Source organism: Falco naumanni, chromosome 9, assembly GCF_017639655.2.
Source record: "Falco naumanni isolate bFalNau1 chromosome 9, bFalNau1.pat, whole genome shotgun sequence".
Taxonomy (NCBI): Eukaryota; Metazoa; Chordata; class Aves; order Falconiformes; family Falconidae; genus Falco; species Falco naumanni.
Window position 1 is genome coordinate 22116065 of NC_054062.1, and position 14674 is coordinate 22130738.

Here is a 14674-nt window from a genome sequence, read left to right on the forward strand (position 1 = left end):
CTTGTACTTTTCTTTCCTGTATTAGCTCTTAAATGTGACAGCAAGACTTGAGCAGAAGGCAGAGAATGTCATCTTGCTTAAAGAGGAAAGATGATAATAACCTTATCAGAAAGTGACAGGAAAATGACTCTTGGTTCCCATGTAATTTTGAACTCAGTGGGAGCTTGGACTTGGGAGCTGTTGCCCCACTCGTACTCATTCTGCTGTATCTTTGCTGAGTGCTAATCAGAACCTGTCCATGTTGCCTTCATACCTACATACTTTGCTGATGTCTTCCACGAGTCAGTCAGTTCTCCAGATTAAGAGTTAACTCATGGAATTCCTGGCCCCATGATAATTTGACTGCTAAATTTTGAAAGGGATTTAGGGGAAAAAACTTCAAAAAAATAGAAAAATCATTAATGTCTTAGAAATACAAAGAATACTGTGTTTGGCCAAGAAAGTCCCTTATTGAAAAATCTCTGTAAACGAGGAAATGTACAAGGGATTATTATTTTTTTTAACATATATTTTTAGCATCCTCTGCTTGCCACTATTGGAGTATGGAACTGAGCTAGAGAGACCTCTGGTCTGACACAATATGGCCTGCGCTCTTAATGCTCTCTTTCTCACCTCAAACTTCTCCTGGCATCCATCTCGCCTTCTCCAACATTTTTCATTATTTGTTCATTCTGCCCCACTCCTCTGCCACCCAGTGATGTATTGCCAGTAATTTTATGGGTCTCCTGGGAAAAAAATGCTCCCACTTCATCTCTGGTAAAACTGTATGGCCATGTAAATGAGAAGGTGTTAGAAAGGCCAGGGCTCATAACCTACTCATTTACTACCAGAAACATTTTCTAATATACACATAGCCAAGGGCAGCAATCACAGCAAAGTTGGCAGACCAGCTTGTATTAAATCCTCTCACTGAAAATGTTAATGCTCAATGATGCATACACAGATATATATGGATCATTAAGTATACAGACATAGAAACACATATATATTTATATACACATATGTGGGTGTGTCTACATAAATATATTTATCAGCACAGACAAACTTAATGATCCTTATCCATAAATGAGTGTCTGCACACACATATAATGAGTCTACTGAAATGATAGCAAAGCTCTGCATGGCTATGAAGCAAAAAGGTTATTTCTCTCAATGTGGTTTTGGAGAGATGCTTAAAGCAGGAGATGAAGCAGCAGGGGTAATAATTATGAGTCAGAACTGGAACAACATAAAGACCTCTGGACTCACAAAAACATCTTGTCTCTGATTTGCATGGTACAGACTAGCAGCTCACTCAAGCAAATACTGCTTCTGTTTGGATGTATCACAATCAACTAAAAGGGGAATACAATCTGATTCCTTTCCACTGGTGGACAACCTCAGGCCAGTAACATGCTGTGCCTATGGCTTGTCAACACAGAAATGTTAGATCTGACCCATTAGATTATGAAAGCAGTAAAAGATATACTAGTCGCCAGTGAGGGCTACAGGACAGAAATTAGAAAACTGTAGATTTCAAAAAGACTAGTGCTTTCTAGGCACTCATTGGGTCACCTAAGAATGTGCCTAACCCATTGCCCTTAGGCATTTCAGTTATTTTCTTAAAGGACTCTTTGTTTTCTGCAGATGCTTTTCTAGCATCTGCACCAAATGCTGCGATGTGCTTTGGTACACTCCTCTCGAAGTGCTGTGACACTAAGCGAGCTGAGCTGACCATCTTGTCAGATGAGACAAGTACCAAAACAACAGCAAAAGGAACAGCAGAAGTGGATGATCAGCCAGGAATGGAGGAAGGGAGAGTGGATTCACCTTGGTTAAGCAGTAGCTCCAAGTTAGACCATGTCACACAGTCTCATGGTACTTCCCTGTGCATCACAAAACTAGATTCTTAGCAGACCCCACTCAGCTATGCCTGAAAGCAAGTCATTAATTCTTGCACCCTTATAGCCATACAAAATAACAAAATCATAGAATAATTTAGGTTGAAACAGACCTGTGCAAGACATTTTTCCCAATTCCTCACTAAAAGCAGCTCCCAATTCAAAGTGCACCAAGTTATTCACCATCATACATTGACCCTACATGCTAATCTACAGATTTTACCATGCTGGTAAGTTCTATAGGACCGTCTTAGGACACAGCACAAAGCACAGAAATTCTAAAAATCCTAGGGATGCTCGTGCATTACAGACAGACACTACCACTGTTCACATAACAGCCGTGAAGTGGTATGAAATTCTGTGCTAAAACTGTTGCTGCTTCCAACAGGCCAGAAAGCCTCTCACAGGATGTGCCACAAAATGAAAATTGGGAATAATAGTCATTCTACTGATATACTGTTTTTAATAAGATAGTATTATGATGATATTTTAATAATGCAATATGTTAATAATAGTTAGAGTATAATGCCTATTTAATACACATACCCCTCAGAATATTATTTTTTGGAAGTAGCCGAGCACAGACAACTTTGATGCAATGGAAGACATTTTCCCTAACAGGAATCGGCTGAGATGACTAGATGAAATATTTTGCATTTTCCAGGATGAAAGACAAATTTTAAAAGCCACAAGCCTACCCAGTTTGGTGGTACAGAAATATGAGCACAATCTTGGTCTCTCTGCCTCAGCCCTGCTTCTGCTCTGAAAGCTCCCACTGATCCTATCATCAGCTGGAGGATGCTAATCCCAAACAGTTGTGCTCCTCTCATCAGCTTCTTGAAATCACTGAGATTTCTACCCACAAACACAAATTCCATGCACCTCCAACTGCCATGTATCATCTTGGTTCAGAGGAAAGCCAGTAGCAATAGAAAGGCATTGAGTTCTTTTCAGCCAAAGCTTCCACGAGCTCAGCATGATCCTACACTGCCCTTTTAGATGAGTTCACTAAAATTCTCATTGTGGGAAATACCTAAGTGATCTGCATACGAATGGTTTGTGTATGGGCTTTACAAATGGGATCTTTCCTCTTCAGTTCCATTAATGTTGCGGATAGGAATATCTCTAAATATTTATGGCAAGTATCATGTGAAATTTCTTCATATGGCTTTTACAGACTATTAATAGTTCTAAAAATTGCTAATGATGACAGTAATAATAAAAACAATCCCAATAACAGTAGCAATAGTAATAATACTCCTGCAAAGATTTCAAAAGAGCAAGCTTTCAACAAAGCTGATACACAGTATTCAGCAACATAACTTACTTCCTACATTCTCCATCAGAAGACTACAGAGACAGAAGTAACAATAACCTTAGATTTAAAATGCATTTTTCGTCTCAGAAGAAAACTGCATTGATTTATAAAGTAAATGGGCTAAATCCACAGCTAGTTGAAACTGATTAGCTCCATTGATTTCAATGAAGGTGCTGATGTGTAGATTTGTTTGAGCTCAGATCTGTGCCTCTGCATGTGTGTGTGGTTGGAAAGATACACATTGTACATTGCACAAAGAATTTCACAGAAAAACACCATATTAACCAACACAGAAAGTGAACACATTATTGCTGCATTTGGAGAAAAATGCGTAGAGTGAAGAGAATGCAGGCTCTAATCTTTAGCTGGGGATTGGCATGTATTTCCTTAACAGGATGCTCGCTGTAGTCTTGTGAAAAGGCTCACAGGTATATCATATGCTATTGTGGTTTTCTTTTTGCAAAACCAGGGGCAATATTTGCAGATAGCAAGGCAGCAGATGCAGAGTTATATTCTTCTACACAAACAAGTACTCCACTTTTACTAAGAAACAGCCAAAGCCAAGGCATGGTTTTGGAGAAAAGGAAAAACTAGCAACCGCATCAGAATCGATACCACCTCTACACCAATAAAATCTCAACAGCTGTCTGTGTCATACACAGAGTCTGCCTTGTTCTGCCCCAGCACTGTTTGGGAAACAACTTAAGAGTGCCGCTCCTACACTTTATAGGCATAAAGGATAACCATAATTACTTAGCCTGGCCTTCCTAGGACATTTTAGCACAGGAGATACAGATGGGCTATATGGGAGTTAGCTCCACTTTCCCAATCCTCCCAAGACTACAGCACCAACACATTTCTTCTGTCATGGCATAGATGGAAAAGAAGCAAGCTCAAATGGCCCTTTGCCAGAAGGGGATTTTCCCCCAGCCCCTTTCCTGCAGCTAAGGTGAGCTCAACTGCAGGTACAGATGGTACAGCACGTAGTCACTTCTGTTTCTGTAAGGCTGATGTAGGCATGGTGTTTGAAAGGCATACCAACTGAAATCATGCAGTCCAGTTGGAATAAATTCAAATCACTAGCAGAAATGCCCAAGACACACAACTATTATCTGATCCAAGCTTCCTCAGAAAATGAAGACAAGCATACCCAGCAGTCTACTCTCAGTCTGTCACTACCTGTGACACCAGTAATGAGATCCACCTACGCATTTCTGCCACATAAGTAGGCAAAAGGACTGATGCCTAGAAGAAAATATACTAGGCCTGAGCCTCTTTTCTCTTGCAAGCAGTGAAAATCTGCAGGAAATTCAGGTGCAGATGCAGAAAGCAGGAAAAGCAAACTGACTGCAAGGTGAAACTTATAGTGTATCCCTGCCCCTGAGTTGGGTGCTGCAACAGCCTCTGATGCGGTTAACCAAAAGAACTCCGTCATGCCACTGCAGCTACGTTTCATAGGCATGCCTCAGTCTAAGGCATCTTAGCCACCTCGCCTTCTGATCATTTTCAGAAAGCTATTCCAGCAAGCTCAGAGGAAATACAGGTAAGAAGGCATCTCAGCAAGCAACAAAGGCAGTGCATCTAGTCGTTGATTTGTTCAGAATCCCAAAGCAGTGTTCTGATCTGCTTTGTGCAACATTCAGACGACTCTTTGAAGATGCCTTTGAACTGTAAAAGTTCCCTCTCTTCCCTAGTTTTTTAAGCTCAGATCTTGGCCTGTTCTTGGGCCAACATTACTCCACCAATTACAACAGCCTTATTTAGTGCTTCAGCACTCTTGGGAGGAGGAAGGTTTAAGCACCTTCAGTGCCAGCCCAAGCTCTTTCTTCCATGGTATGGGTGAATCATAGTATACTACACCCCAAACCAGGAAGGCTATTCTGACCTCAGCTCTGCATAAGCATAGTGAGAACACCTTTAGCTTGAGCTAAAACCAGATATACAGCCCACAATGCAAATAGCAAGCACTGAGGTTGGGGATATTCATACTCAGCAGTAATCTCAAAAGACAGTCAAGCTGCACAACTACAGCAAGCACAGAACTTACATTAGGTGCAACCATACAGATCTCTGGCCTCTGAAGAGCACCACAGTCCCTGGCCCATCCGATCCAAGGAACACAATCTCAGCAGTATTTATGAGAAGGGACCTCTCTGGATGTCACTAGTCCAAGCTCTTACTCCAAAACAGACTGTCACCAACTGTAGATCAGGGCAGATGTGGCTTCATCTAGCCAAGGCTTGAAAACTTCCAGGGATGGTGATACCATAACTTCTCTGTAACCTGACTGGGGCTACACCACTCCTCAAAGAAGCAGATTTACCTACTGTCCTACCTGGACTCCCAGGCTACAGCTTGGGACCATCACTCCTTGTTACACCCCCTGCCACTATTGGGAAGAGTTTGCCTCCATCATCTGTTTGGTGCATGGACATTCCACCTGGGTCTCTGACCACCAGCAAAACCACAAAACACCACCAGGCCTTCATGCAACGCTACATGTGTAGCTACACAGTGCTGTAGTGCACACTGTGAGGCTCACCATGCACTTGGGGATCTTCATGCACCCCTTCTACCATTACAGTTTAGAAAAGTTAAGAGCTGCTATACTTACGTCATTATCTGGGTCTCTATGCCAGGATCTACAAGGGTTCCATCCACAAAAAGGGGTGTCGATGTGAAACTGTATTTACTCCAGGATCTTCCCTCATCAAAACTCACCCTGGGATAGAAGCAGAGAAAATTTATACACATAAAGGGACTTACTCTAGAGCAACTGCAGCAATTAAATGTTGGCTAAGGTCTACAAGCTCCAGCAACTAGATTTATAGATAAGCACCAATCTTTGCTATTTCCCAGCCCACTAATTCATGCTCTTGGTGTGATTTGAAAGATCAAAGCCTTAGAAAGTATAAACACTGGCAAAAAGGACATGGAAATACTTGATCCAGCTGTACATCAGACCTCAAGGGATCACAGGGCACTGCCAAGTCTTGTTTCTGGATCTGCAATAGCACCTGGCATGAGGCATCACTCAGAGCATAAGCAGCCCTGGCCTGAATGCATGAAAATTGCTGTCAACACCATGGGACATTTCGATCCATGCATGTATCAATGCCAGATGTCATTAGCTACAATTTCTCTAGCACTATTAACACTTCTTTGCACACCATCTCAGAGGTGGTCTCCGTTTTACAGAGAGGTGGAGGAAGGAGACCAAACTGAGCCACAGTCACTGGTTAGTCTGGGTGCCCTTTGCTTGTTAGAGCTGCAAAGCAAAATTGTAAGCTGGCTAAAATGAAAGCATTTCCCTTCTTAGAAGCTGGCAGTATTCACACTGTCAGTGACAAGCCAGGGTAATTCAGTGGCTTTTGATCACTGTCACTACTCACAACCACCATGCACCTTACTTTCTGTTTTTATCAAAAAGTGTGTGTATCCTAACCCAGCTGACAGGGTCTTGGTTGAACTGGAGTTACTACAACAGGCTTTTAGATTAGCAGAGGAGGGTTAGCAAACCCTACTCGCAGCTACGCCCTTAGTAACCTCTGTACCTCTGAGAACTGCAAAGGAGCGAGTGGACAAACAGCCTAACCCACTGCACCAGCATAAAGACTGAGCCAGGCTCCCGGTGGCCTCTGCCTTAGTGTCCTTCCCAGCCTCCCTCATGGCCCCCCGACACCCAGGGCCCGGGAGCCCCACTGGCACCACAGCAGGTGGTGCACCTCGGTCGGCTCCCAGCTTCCCAGCCCTCAAGGAGCTACCAACCCTCACCTCACCTCACCCCAACAGCCTGTGCCCATAACAGTGCAGGAAACAGCCAGAGGCAGGTGTGCACATCCTGCTGCTACTACAGCAGGACAGAGTGGTGTCCTGCCGGCTGCCAGCACCCAGCTCCCAGAGCTGCTGCCCACCAACAGCTCTGAAAGCAACTGAGTTTCTCTCTGCCACCAAGACTCTCCACACAACTGCTGCCGCACAATTTCTGCCCAGAATTTCAGCTCCAAATTACACCAGCAAAGGAAGAACAAACAGAGAAGCACAAAGGTTTATCGGCTATAAAATTATTTGCTCCTCTCCCAGCAGGGTCGTTCCAGAATTCTCTGTAATTCTGCAAGGTACCTGGGCTGTGAAGGCTGACAGATTACTCTCGATGGATGCTACCAAAGAGACTAACATGGCACAAACTTCTTTGAATAGCAGGTAACACTTCTGATTTTGAAGTGAGCATAAAAAAGAAGTTTGCCCTGTCTTCCAGGCAAGGAAAGTTGAGGGCAGGGTGTGTGGGGGGGGTGGGGGATGCACATGTGTGTGCATGCGTGCATGCATCTGAGTGCCTGGATTTGCCTGAGAGCGTCTTGCTGGAAACTGAACCCTCCCCACTCCAAGCAGGCAGCATCAGGGACACTATCTGAGATGCCACCGAAGGATGAGGAGGCTAGTATAATATGCATTACAAACAATGGGTTACAACAACCTCAGTTCTCTAGTGTGAAAAGCCAAGTCCATTCCCTAAGTACCTGCTTATCACAGCACCTCGTGAAGCACCTTCACCCAACTCACGATGCACATCTGTCAGAATAGGAAGCTGACTATAGAGCAAAGACAGAAAGCTGGGAGTACAACAGCATAGAAAAAGCTTATCTGCCTTAAATCTATTTATTTAAATGTATGTATCTTCCCATACACCTGTGCATTTGTATGCTGTTCTGCTTGCATGCTTATCTATCTAAATAGCATTTCAATTTCTCGGAAATGGTATGCTTCATTAGCCTAGCTAAAGTTCTCTCAGCTTTTCAATTATCCACCCCTCTTTTCTCCAGGATGAAACTTATTGTACAATGTCTCAGCCTGAGAACTAATAGATATACATGTACCCTTTAATCTATTCCACTCCTGCCCATAAAACAGGTGCTTACTGAGGCAATATGAAGCAAATTCCAAAGCCCCTAAGGGTACAATTTTGGAGGAAACCTGTTGGAGGTTATTGATAACAGCTCTAAATCACTACTCGTTTAATAGAGTGGGTGGGGCACTCATATGCCATTTCGTGACACTTGGTGGAAAGGGAGAACATCTGAAAAGAACCTCTGCAAAGCAAACAAAGGTGAACTGGGCTCTCAGCCCCTATGGAAAGCCAACCTGTGACCAAATCTTTCCCAACATCTAAGTATACAGGCACTTGTACGTAATGTGCATTTTACATACAAAGAGCCTTCACAGCGTAAGACACAATTAAAAGTTACACCTGGGTTGAATAATACAGTAACAAATGGTTAATACATCAATTACAGCTCTTTCAATAAGTGGCTCACCTCTCACTCTTCCAGAGCTCAACTTGCCACAGCCTCATGTAGCTACAGCTGGTGACACCTACACTTGGCTAACACACACTTCTGTCTTGGCTCATGCTTGGTTTGGTCTAAAGATTTCACCATGGTCTTGATGTCTTCTCCTGAGGGCACTTCAAGTATAGTTATGACTACTAAGTTACCTATCAGAGGCAAATGTTTCTAGTTGCACACTTTCTAACCACAGACAGAAAGCTGGAGTCTTCTGGAAGCATCATTGTGGGTCTGCCCTGTTACTGCTCTCCTCTATATGTCCATTTCTGGAGGCTGTTGGCAAGAGGATGCTGGCCTAGACTAACCCCTGGCCCTGGCTCAGTATACCTACATATATTATGACTGTAATGAGCTTGCTTATGATAAAACAATCAACCTGTTTCCTGAACACTAGAAAGCAAGACGAAGATTGCAACCCTCATTTTGCATATAAAGACTTGCTTTAATCCCACATGGAGACACAGACCTCTTAGAGAACACTTAGTTCCCCTATCCTAGAAAAATTACAAAGCCTTAGGAATACGAGCCAATACATTCTGTGGTTAGCGATCTACTATCACACCAAAACTAAAGCAGTCATTTCTTTAGCTCCAGTGGCAATGAAATGTGCTCAAATGTAACATATTCAAACTTTAATAAGGTATATATGTTGCAGTCATCCCAGAGTTATCTGTCAGGTCAGGAATATAAAGTCCAGAGGCTTTTCAGACTGAGAAAGTAACCACTAATGTTCTTAAGGTACATGTAAGGAACATTAGCTTGTGATGGGTAAAGACAGCCTGTCTTGAGGTCTCCAGCTTCTGAATGACTGTAATTTAACTGAAGGATTTTGTACAATAATGACTCGGGTAGAGGAGACCTTAACACCTCATCACTGCTGCCAAACACCATTGCTTTCTTCTATTTGAACGAAGGCCACGTTTCCTTTTTTGCATGAAAAGCATGAGATGGACATGTGCTTAGCACCATCAAACTGAGAGACTCAGTCTTGCAGACAGGAACACAAATCTTGTCTCTGAAGGCTATTTCTAACTAATTAACTTCTAAACAACATGAGAATCTGGGTAGGTCAGTCCATTAGTCATGCCCCTCTTTCACTCAAGATCAGAGACTGCATGTGATGCTAATACACACATTTCCTGTAAACAAGGTTAGTTTTGAATTTCCAAATGCCTCTCCAATGCTTAGCTGGTGAAGGAGTGAGAGGGGTAAAGGCTAAGGAGAGGATAATTTTGAGTGGTACCTTTAGAGCTTAGACTGTTAAAACCCATTTGCAGCAAAACAGTATCTTCAACTGAGAAATCATTTTGCCCTATTCCACCTCAACTCTATTCAGTTACCACCACTGTGTCTCTGGAAATTGATAGGGGAATCCTATAGGAGGCAACAACATTAGCACCATATCTCTGTTGTCCTTATCAACACCTACTGCTCTCTCGTCTCCCTCCCTTTACCTGTCTTACCAGTTTAATACTAAATTCTGTAATCAAAAAGCAGAAGTGAGGGACGTAGCCTCTCAGAAATACCTGAAACACATAGGATGACTTCTTACTCGGTATATGTGTGTCTGTGGGAAAGAAACCCCACCTGAAGTCTCATAGTACCTGACTAGTGCAAAGAGTAATTCACATATGTCTGTAATTGTGCATATAGCCATTATATTTATAAAATGGTACAATAATCGTTATGTTAGTAAACAAAACCAAAATGATGGTAAAATGCAGGTAAGAATGATCTCATTTGCTCATTTTGAGACACTAGCAGATGTTGATCAGATTATGCAAGAGAGATTAGCACAACTGTCAGCCTATACCCATCAGGAAGCCTTCGCAAAGTAACAAGTTTCCTTACCACATGTGCCGGATGGGCACTGATGTGTGTTTCATGGCCACTAGTGCCCCTCCCCAGTCCAGAAACCACACGTTGTATTCCTCCTCGAAGATCTGCAAACAAATTAGGTACTGCATGAGTGCTCCACTCCACTAGGAAGACTTAGAAGAAGAAGAATAGCAAAATGCTCCATGCTCTCCCCTTTGCTCTACAAAACATACCTGTCTCCAGGAATTTCCACCATCAGAAGAGATGAACATGCCAACATCAGTGTAGGAAAGCTCAGAGCCAATATTGCCTGCAACACAACCAAGCATCAGACATTCCTGCACGGATGAACACAGAACTGCATTTTTCCAAGAAACCAGAATTATTTGGCCTGACCAGTGCTATTTTTGCTGCTTTGGATTCTATTCTCATCTAGAACCAACACCATGGTCAGGCAGCAACACTCATTTACAAGAGCTGTGCCATTTGAAAATTGACGCTGGGGAGAAACAGTGTCATCAGCTTATTTTCCCAAAAGATAGCATTTCCCATAACTGCAAGCCACTAAAAGCAGGCTTATTCTAGACAAGGACCTACATACTTGAAAATCTGTGTATGAAAACCCAGGCCCATTTGGAACACAAATCATCAGAATGGCAGCAGAATAGGGGCCACTGTCCCCAGCTACCAGATATTTCATTCCATACATATTTTTCTCTGAACTTGTAGTCTTTGTGCTCTGGCTGGTAAGTTGCATCTCTGCAATTTGCCTGTCTTTGTCAAGGGTAAAGTAATTACCTCTGTCTCTACTTCCTGCGTAAGAACAAGCATCCAGAGGGAAGTTACTCATATGGCTGAGCTTAAAGGTGAAATCCAGGCCTCACTGAAGGCCATAATTATGGGGCTAGAAAGTCAACTCAAGATTTTGTTCAAATGCTCAAACACTTAACTGATCTGATAACCTGCAGTCAAGTAAACAAAGCTTCTTCCTAGGTTTATGAACGGTTTGCAATTAATGAGGACCATGATGTAATGAAATATAAGTTCCACTTGAAGGAAATCTTGTTTGTTTAGGTATAAACCTCACCTGGGGGCAGAAACGGTTTAGAGAATTAAGGTGGGTCAAATGACTGCAGCAGAGAAGCAGAGACAAGACTGAATGGCACTCTAGACAACATTGATTGTTCTCATTGACCCAGCTGTCCCAAACTGAGAGTTAGTGGTTACTTAGTATGGTTCTTAATTTTAATCTTATAATTTCCATTATGATGGAAACTGTTCTGCTGATAGCCTTAAAGGGTGAAGACTGCCTTCACCATGCATTAGGAAGCAGATATGTCACACATCAATGCAAAGAAAAGTTCAAACATCAATTTTGACCATTCATAGAGAAAGCATGGCAGAACACCATTTGGAGACACTACCTTAGAGCTTGAAACAGGTTTTTTTTCCCAAGGTCCCTTGTCTGACTCAGCCGAGAGAACCTCAAATCTTACAGTGAAAAACCTTAATACAAAGGAAATAATGAACTTGGACTAAATCCCCAGCCCTCTGGAACCTCTGAGAATCCAAGAGAATCCAAGATAGCTGCAATACAGAGATGCCCAATATTTGAAAAACTTGCACAAGTCCTGAATACACCCTGTTAGCTTACTCCCCACACTGTCCTGAGGTCTGCATGTGGCTTCTGCTTAGAGAGTTAAAATTGTCACAAGCACCAGGTTCACTGTAAAAATCAGGTCTGCTCTAAATTAATTTGTTCCCACCTCCTCACTTCCCAAAGCACCCAGTGGTTCAGGGAAAAAGCTACCAGAGTCACCTAGGAACTGTTTTTTCTGTTTGTCTGTCAACAATACCTTCAATCAGTGCTAGGTGGGATTCCGGTAGTATGAACATCCATCCCATAGGAAGCAAGCAGATGTAACATGGACAGATACTCCATCAGGCAGCCTCCCAGTGATAATGGCCCACAGCCACCATACTGTGGTCAAACCCATGACCTTCTTTATTCAAAGCCCTTGAATTCTTTACCCAATGAGCCATTCCTATACTTTCCAAATGACACTGTTTTTAAAGGAAGTGTAATTTCCACGAAGGAAGGCAAAATTAATACTTTTTCTTCAAAAATAGCAAAGGGAGAGGTGGCACTCTTACACATCTGTATCATCAACAAGAGCATAATAAAAACACACTAATGAAAATGTTAATTAAATTTCTGACATTTAATGTTGGAAAATTAGAAATTAAAAACCAGATGCAGGTTGACTTTCTCTTGTCACCACCATGGAATCCAGCTAGTCACGCTGTTGTGACAACACTGTTTCAAAAGATAAAATTTCTGGCTCAGTAAAGCAGGACTATTCAAGACAGGCTTTTCTGTCAGTGCTCAGAATGTGGGAAATACCACCTTGTCCATCAACCTAATCTTCTTCCCTGACACCAATAAGAATGACCAACTGCTTTAGATGAAGGTACAAGGAAAATGTGCTATGGGCCAGTCGTATAGAAGAACAGTCTATAGGCGCATCCAGGTTCATGAAGATAAATCTACTGCATCAGTCCAAAGGTCTGTTTAGCCGTGTGTCTTCTCATGAATGGAAGTCCTCAAGATTTAGCAACTGACTTAAAACCAGAAGTACAAGTTTTGTATCATATTTTAAATATCAAAACTGGAAAAGGGATATCCAAACTGTGGTGAGGAGAATAAAAAGGTGAGTTCTGTTGCTATCACTTCTTTCTGTCTGTTTTTCTGTGAAAATCTGTTACGTTATTTTCTTCATTCTCTCCATCTAGTTTTCTTCAGCTACATGGATGCAAATCCCCCCAAACGTAACTAGCGCCCAAACAAGTCAAGATTTGACAGCTGTACAATTAGATACTAAAACATAATCCTTCCTTTTACAAGAATCTAACATTTGTCCTCATATCAAAAGTCCAAGTTTCCAATCATTGCTGAAAACATACCACTGTAAATCAAAGTGTAAGACAGAGGGTGTTTGAGCAGCCATTGTCTGTAGGAATAAGTTGTAATGCTTATCCTGGAACACATTCACCAACACGGTGAGACGTTTCTGTTGTGAAACAGGTTAGTGGAAACAGATGTGTATATTCCCAGCAGGTTAAGCTTTTTATTGTACAAAGCAGTAAGGCAGAAATTATATTCTGCCTTTTAAAGGTTAATTGTTAGACTGGGAAAGCATTCATCTCATGCACTGGCAGCTTGAAAAGAACCTCATTTACTAACAATTTAGATCAATGCCTAGAAGCTCACTGTCCTGCTGCCTCTATTTACTTCCTAAAAGGTTAAAGAAAAAAAACCTCTGCAATTACAGCATCATGAGTAGAGCTTGCTCCTAAGCATCCATCTAGCAAGTGTGACCTGCCAGGAATGATGACTTCACTTGGCTACGCATAGGAAGATCTGGAGGTTTATACCAAATTATCTCACTCCATTTGGCCTGGATCAGTGAACTGGAAATCACATGGTGTTTCCCTTGTTGAGATATAAATGTCATGAAGCAAACCTGTCTCTCAGGTTCTGGCTTAGTCTGGCAGACACATGGACGCACAGAAGGACATGAGAATGGAAATGGTTGGAAGAAACAGTGTAAATTCATATAGGCAATATGCTAACATGACACGCAAGCCACTGCTAGGCTGAGTGGGACAAAGAAGATAACCTGAGCCTTACAAAGAATGGTTAAGTTATTTGGACATATTTGTGCATATGTAGGAGCCTCCCTGTGAAGCACTATGACAGCCTACGTGCCTCAGAGGCCAGATTTCAATAGCACCAGCCATTCAGAAATCACTTTGTTAGCCCAGCAGCTCCCACAGAGCTATGGGAGTTCTGAGTGCGGTTGGTAGCCCCATCCATCCTGATTAGACTGCATGCTGTGCGCACACAGGGCCTGTGATGGTTGTCACATTACTTAGAGTGGGTCAGTCATTGCCACTGTGAAACACTGTAGCAGGTTGCCATTAAAACATCAAGACCAGCCAAAGCACAATTTTGCAGAACAACCCACAATAACAATGACCCGTGCAGTGTTGATGAAGTACTGCTAGTCTTGGAGCAGTACAGTGTTGAAAGTAGGTGCTGTGCATAAGACAAGCGCTCACAAAGTCCAGGCTTCACCCGACTTTGTAACAGCTTTGTGACAACTCTATGCTTGCTGCTCAAAAGGTGGAATGTATTGATACCTCCTAGGAGTGCAGCTGTGATTATAGGCCCTATTCTCATTCATAGTAACTCCAGCAAGCAGGTAGACACCTACGCTGGTTGTTGTAAAGATGTGGAGAGGAGTTAGTAA

At 42.4% G+C, this 14674-nt stretch overlaps 1 protein-coding gene across 1 annotated transcript in view; it reads right to left on the reverse strand.

Moving 5' to 3' along the window:
* SORCS3 (sortilin related VPS10 domain containing receptor 3) overlaps positions 1-14674 on the reverse strand; it is a 302417-nt gene that overhangs the window by 49460 nt on the left and 238283 nt on the right. The window contains exons 12-14 of the mRNA XM_040606476.1: positions 10595-10671; positions 10395-10486; positions 5813-5920 (exon numbers count right to left, since the gene is read on the reverse strand). Of these exons, the coding sequence (XP_040462410.1) occupies positions 5813-5920; positions 10395-10486; positions 10595-10671 (277 nt within the window). The remainder of the gene's footprint in view (positions 1-5812; positions 5921-10394; positions 10487-10594; positions 10672-14674) is intronic.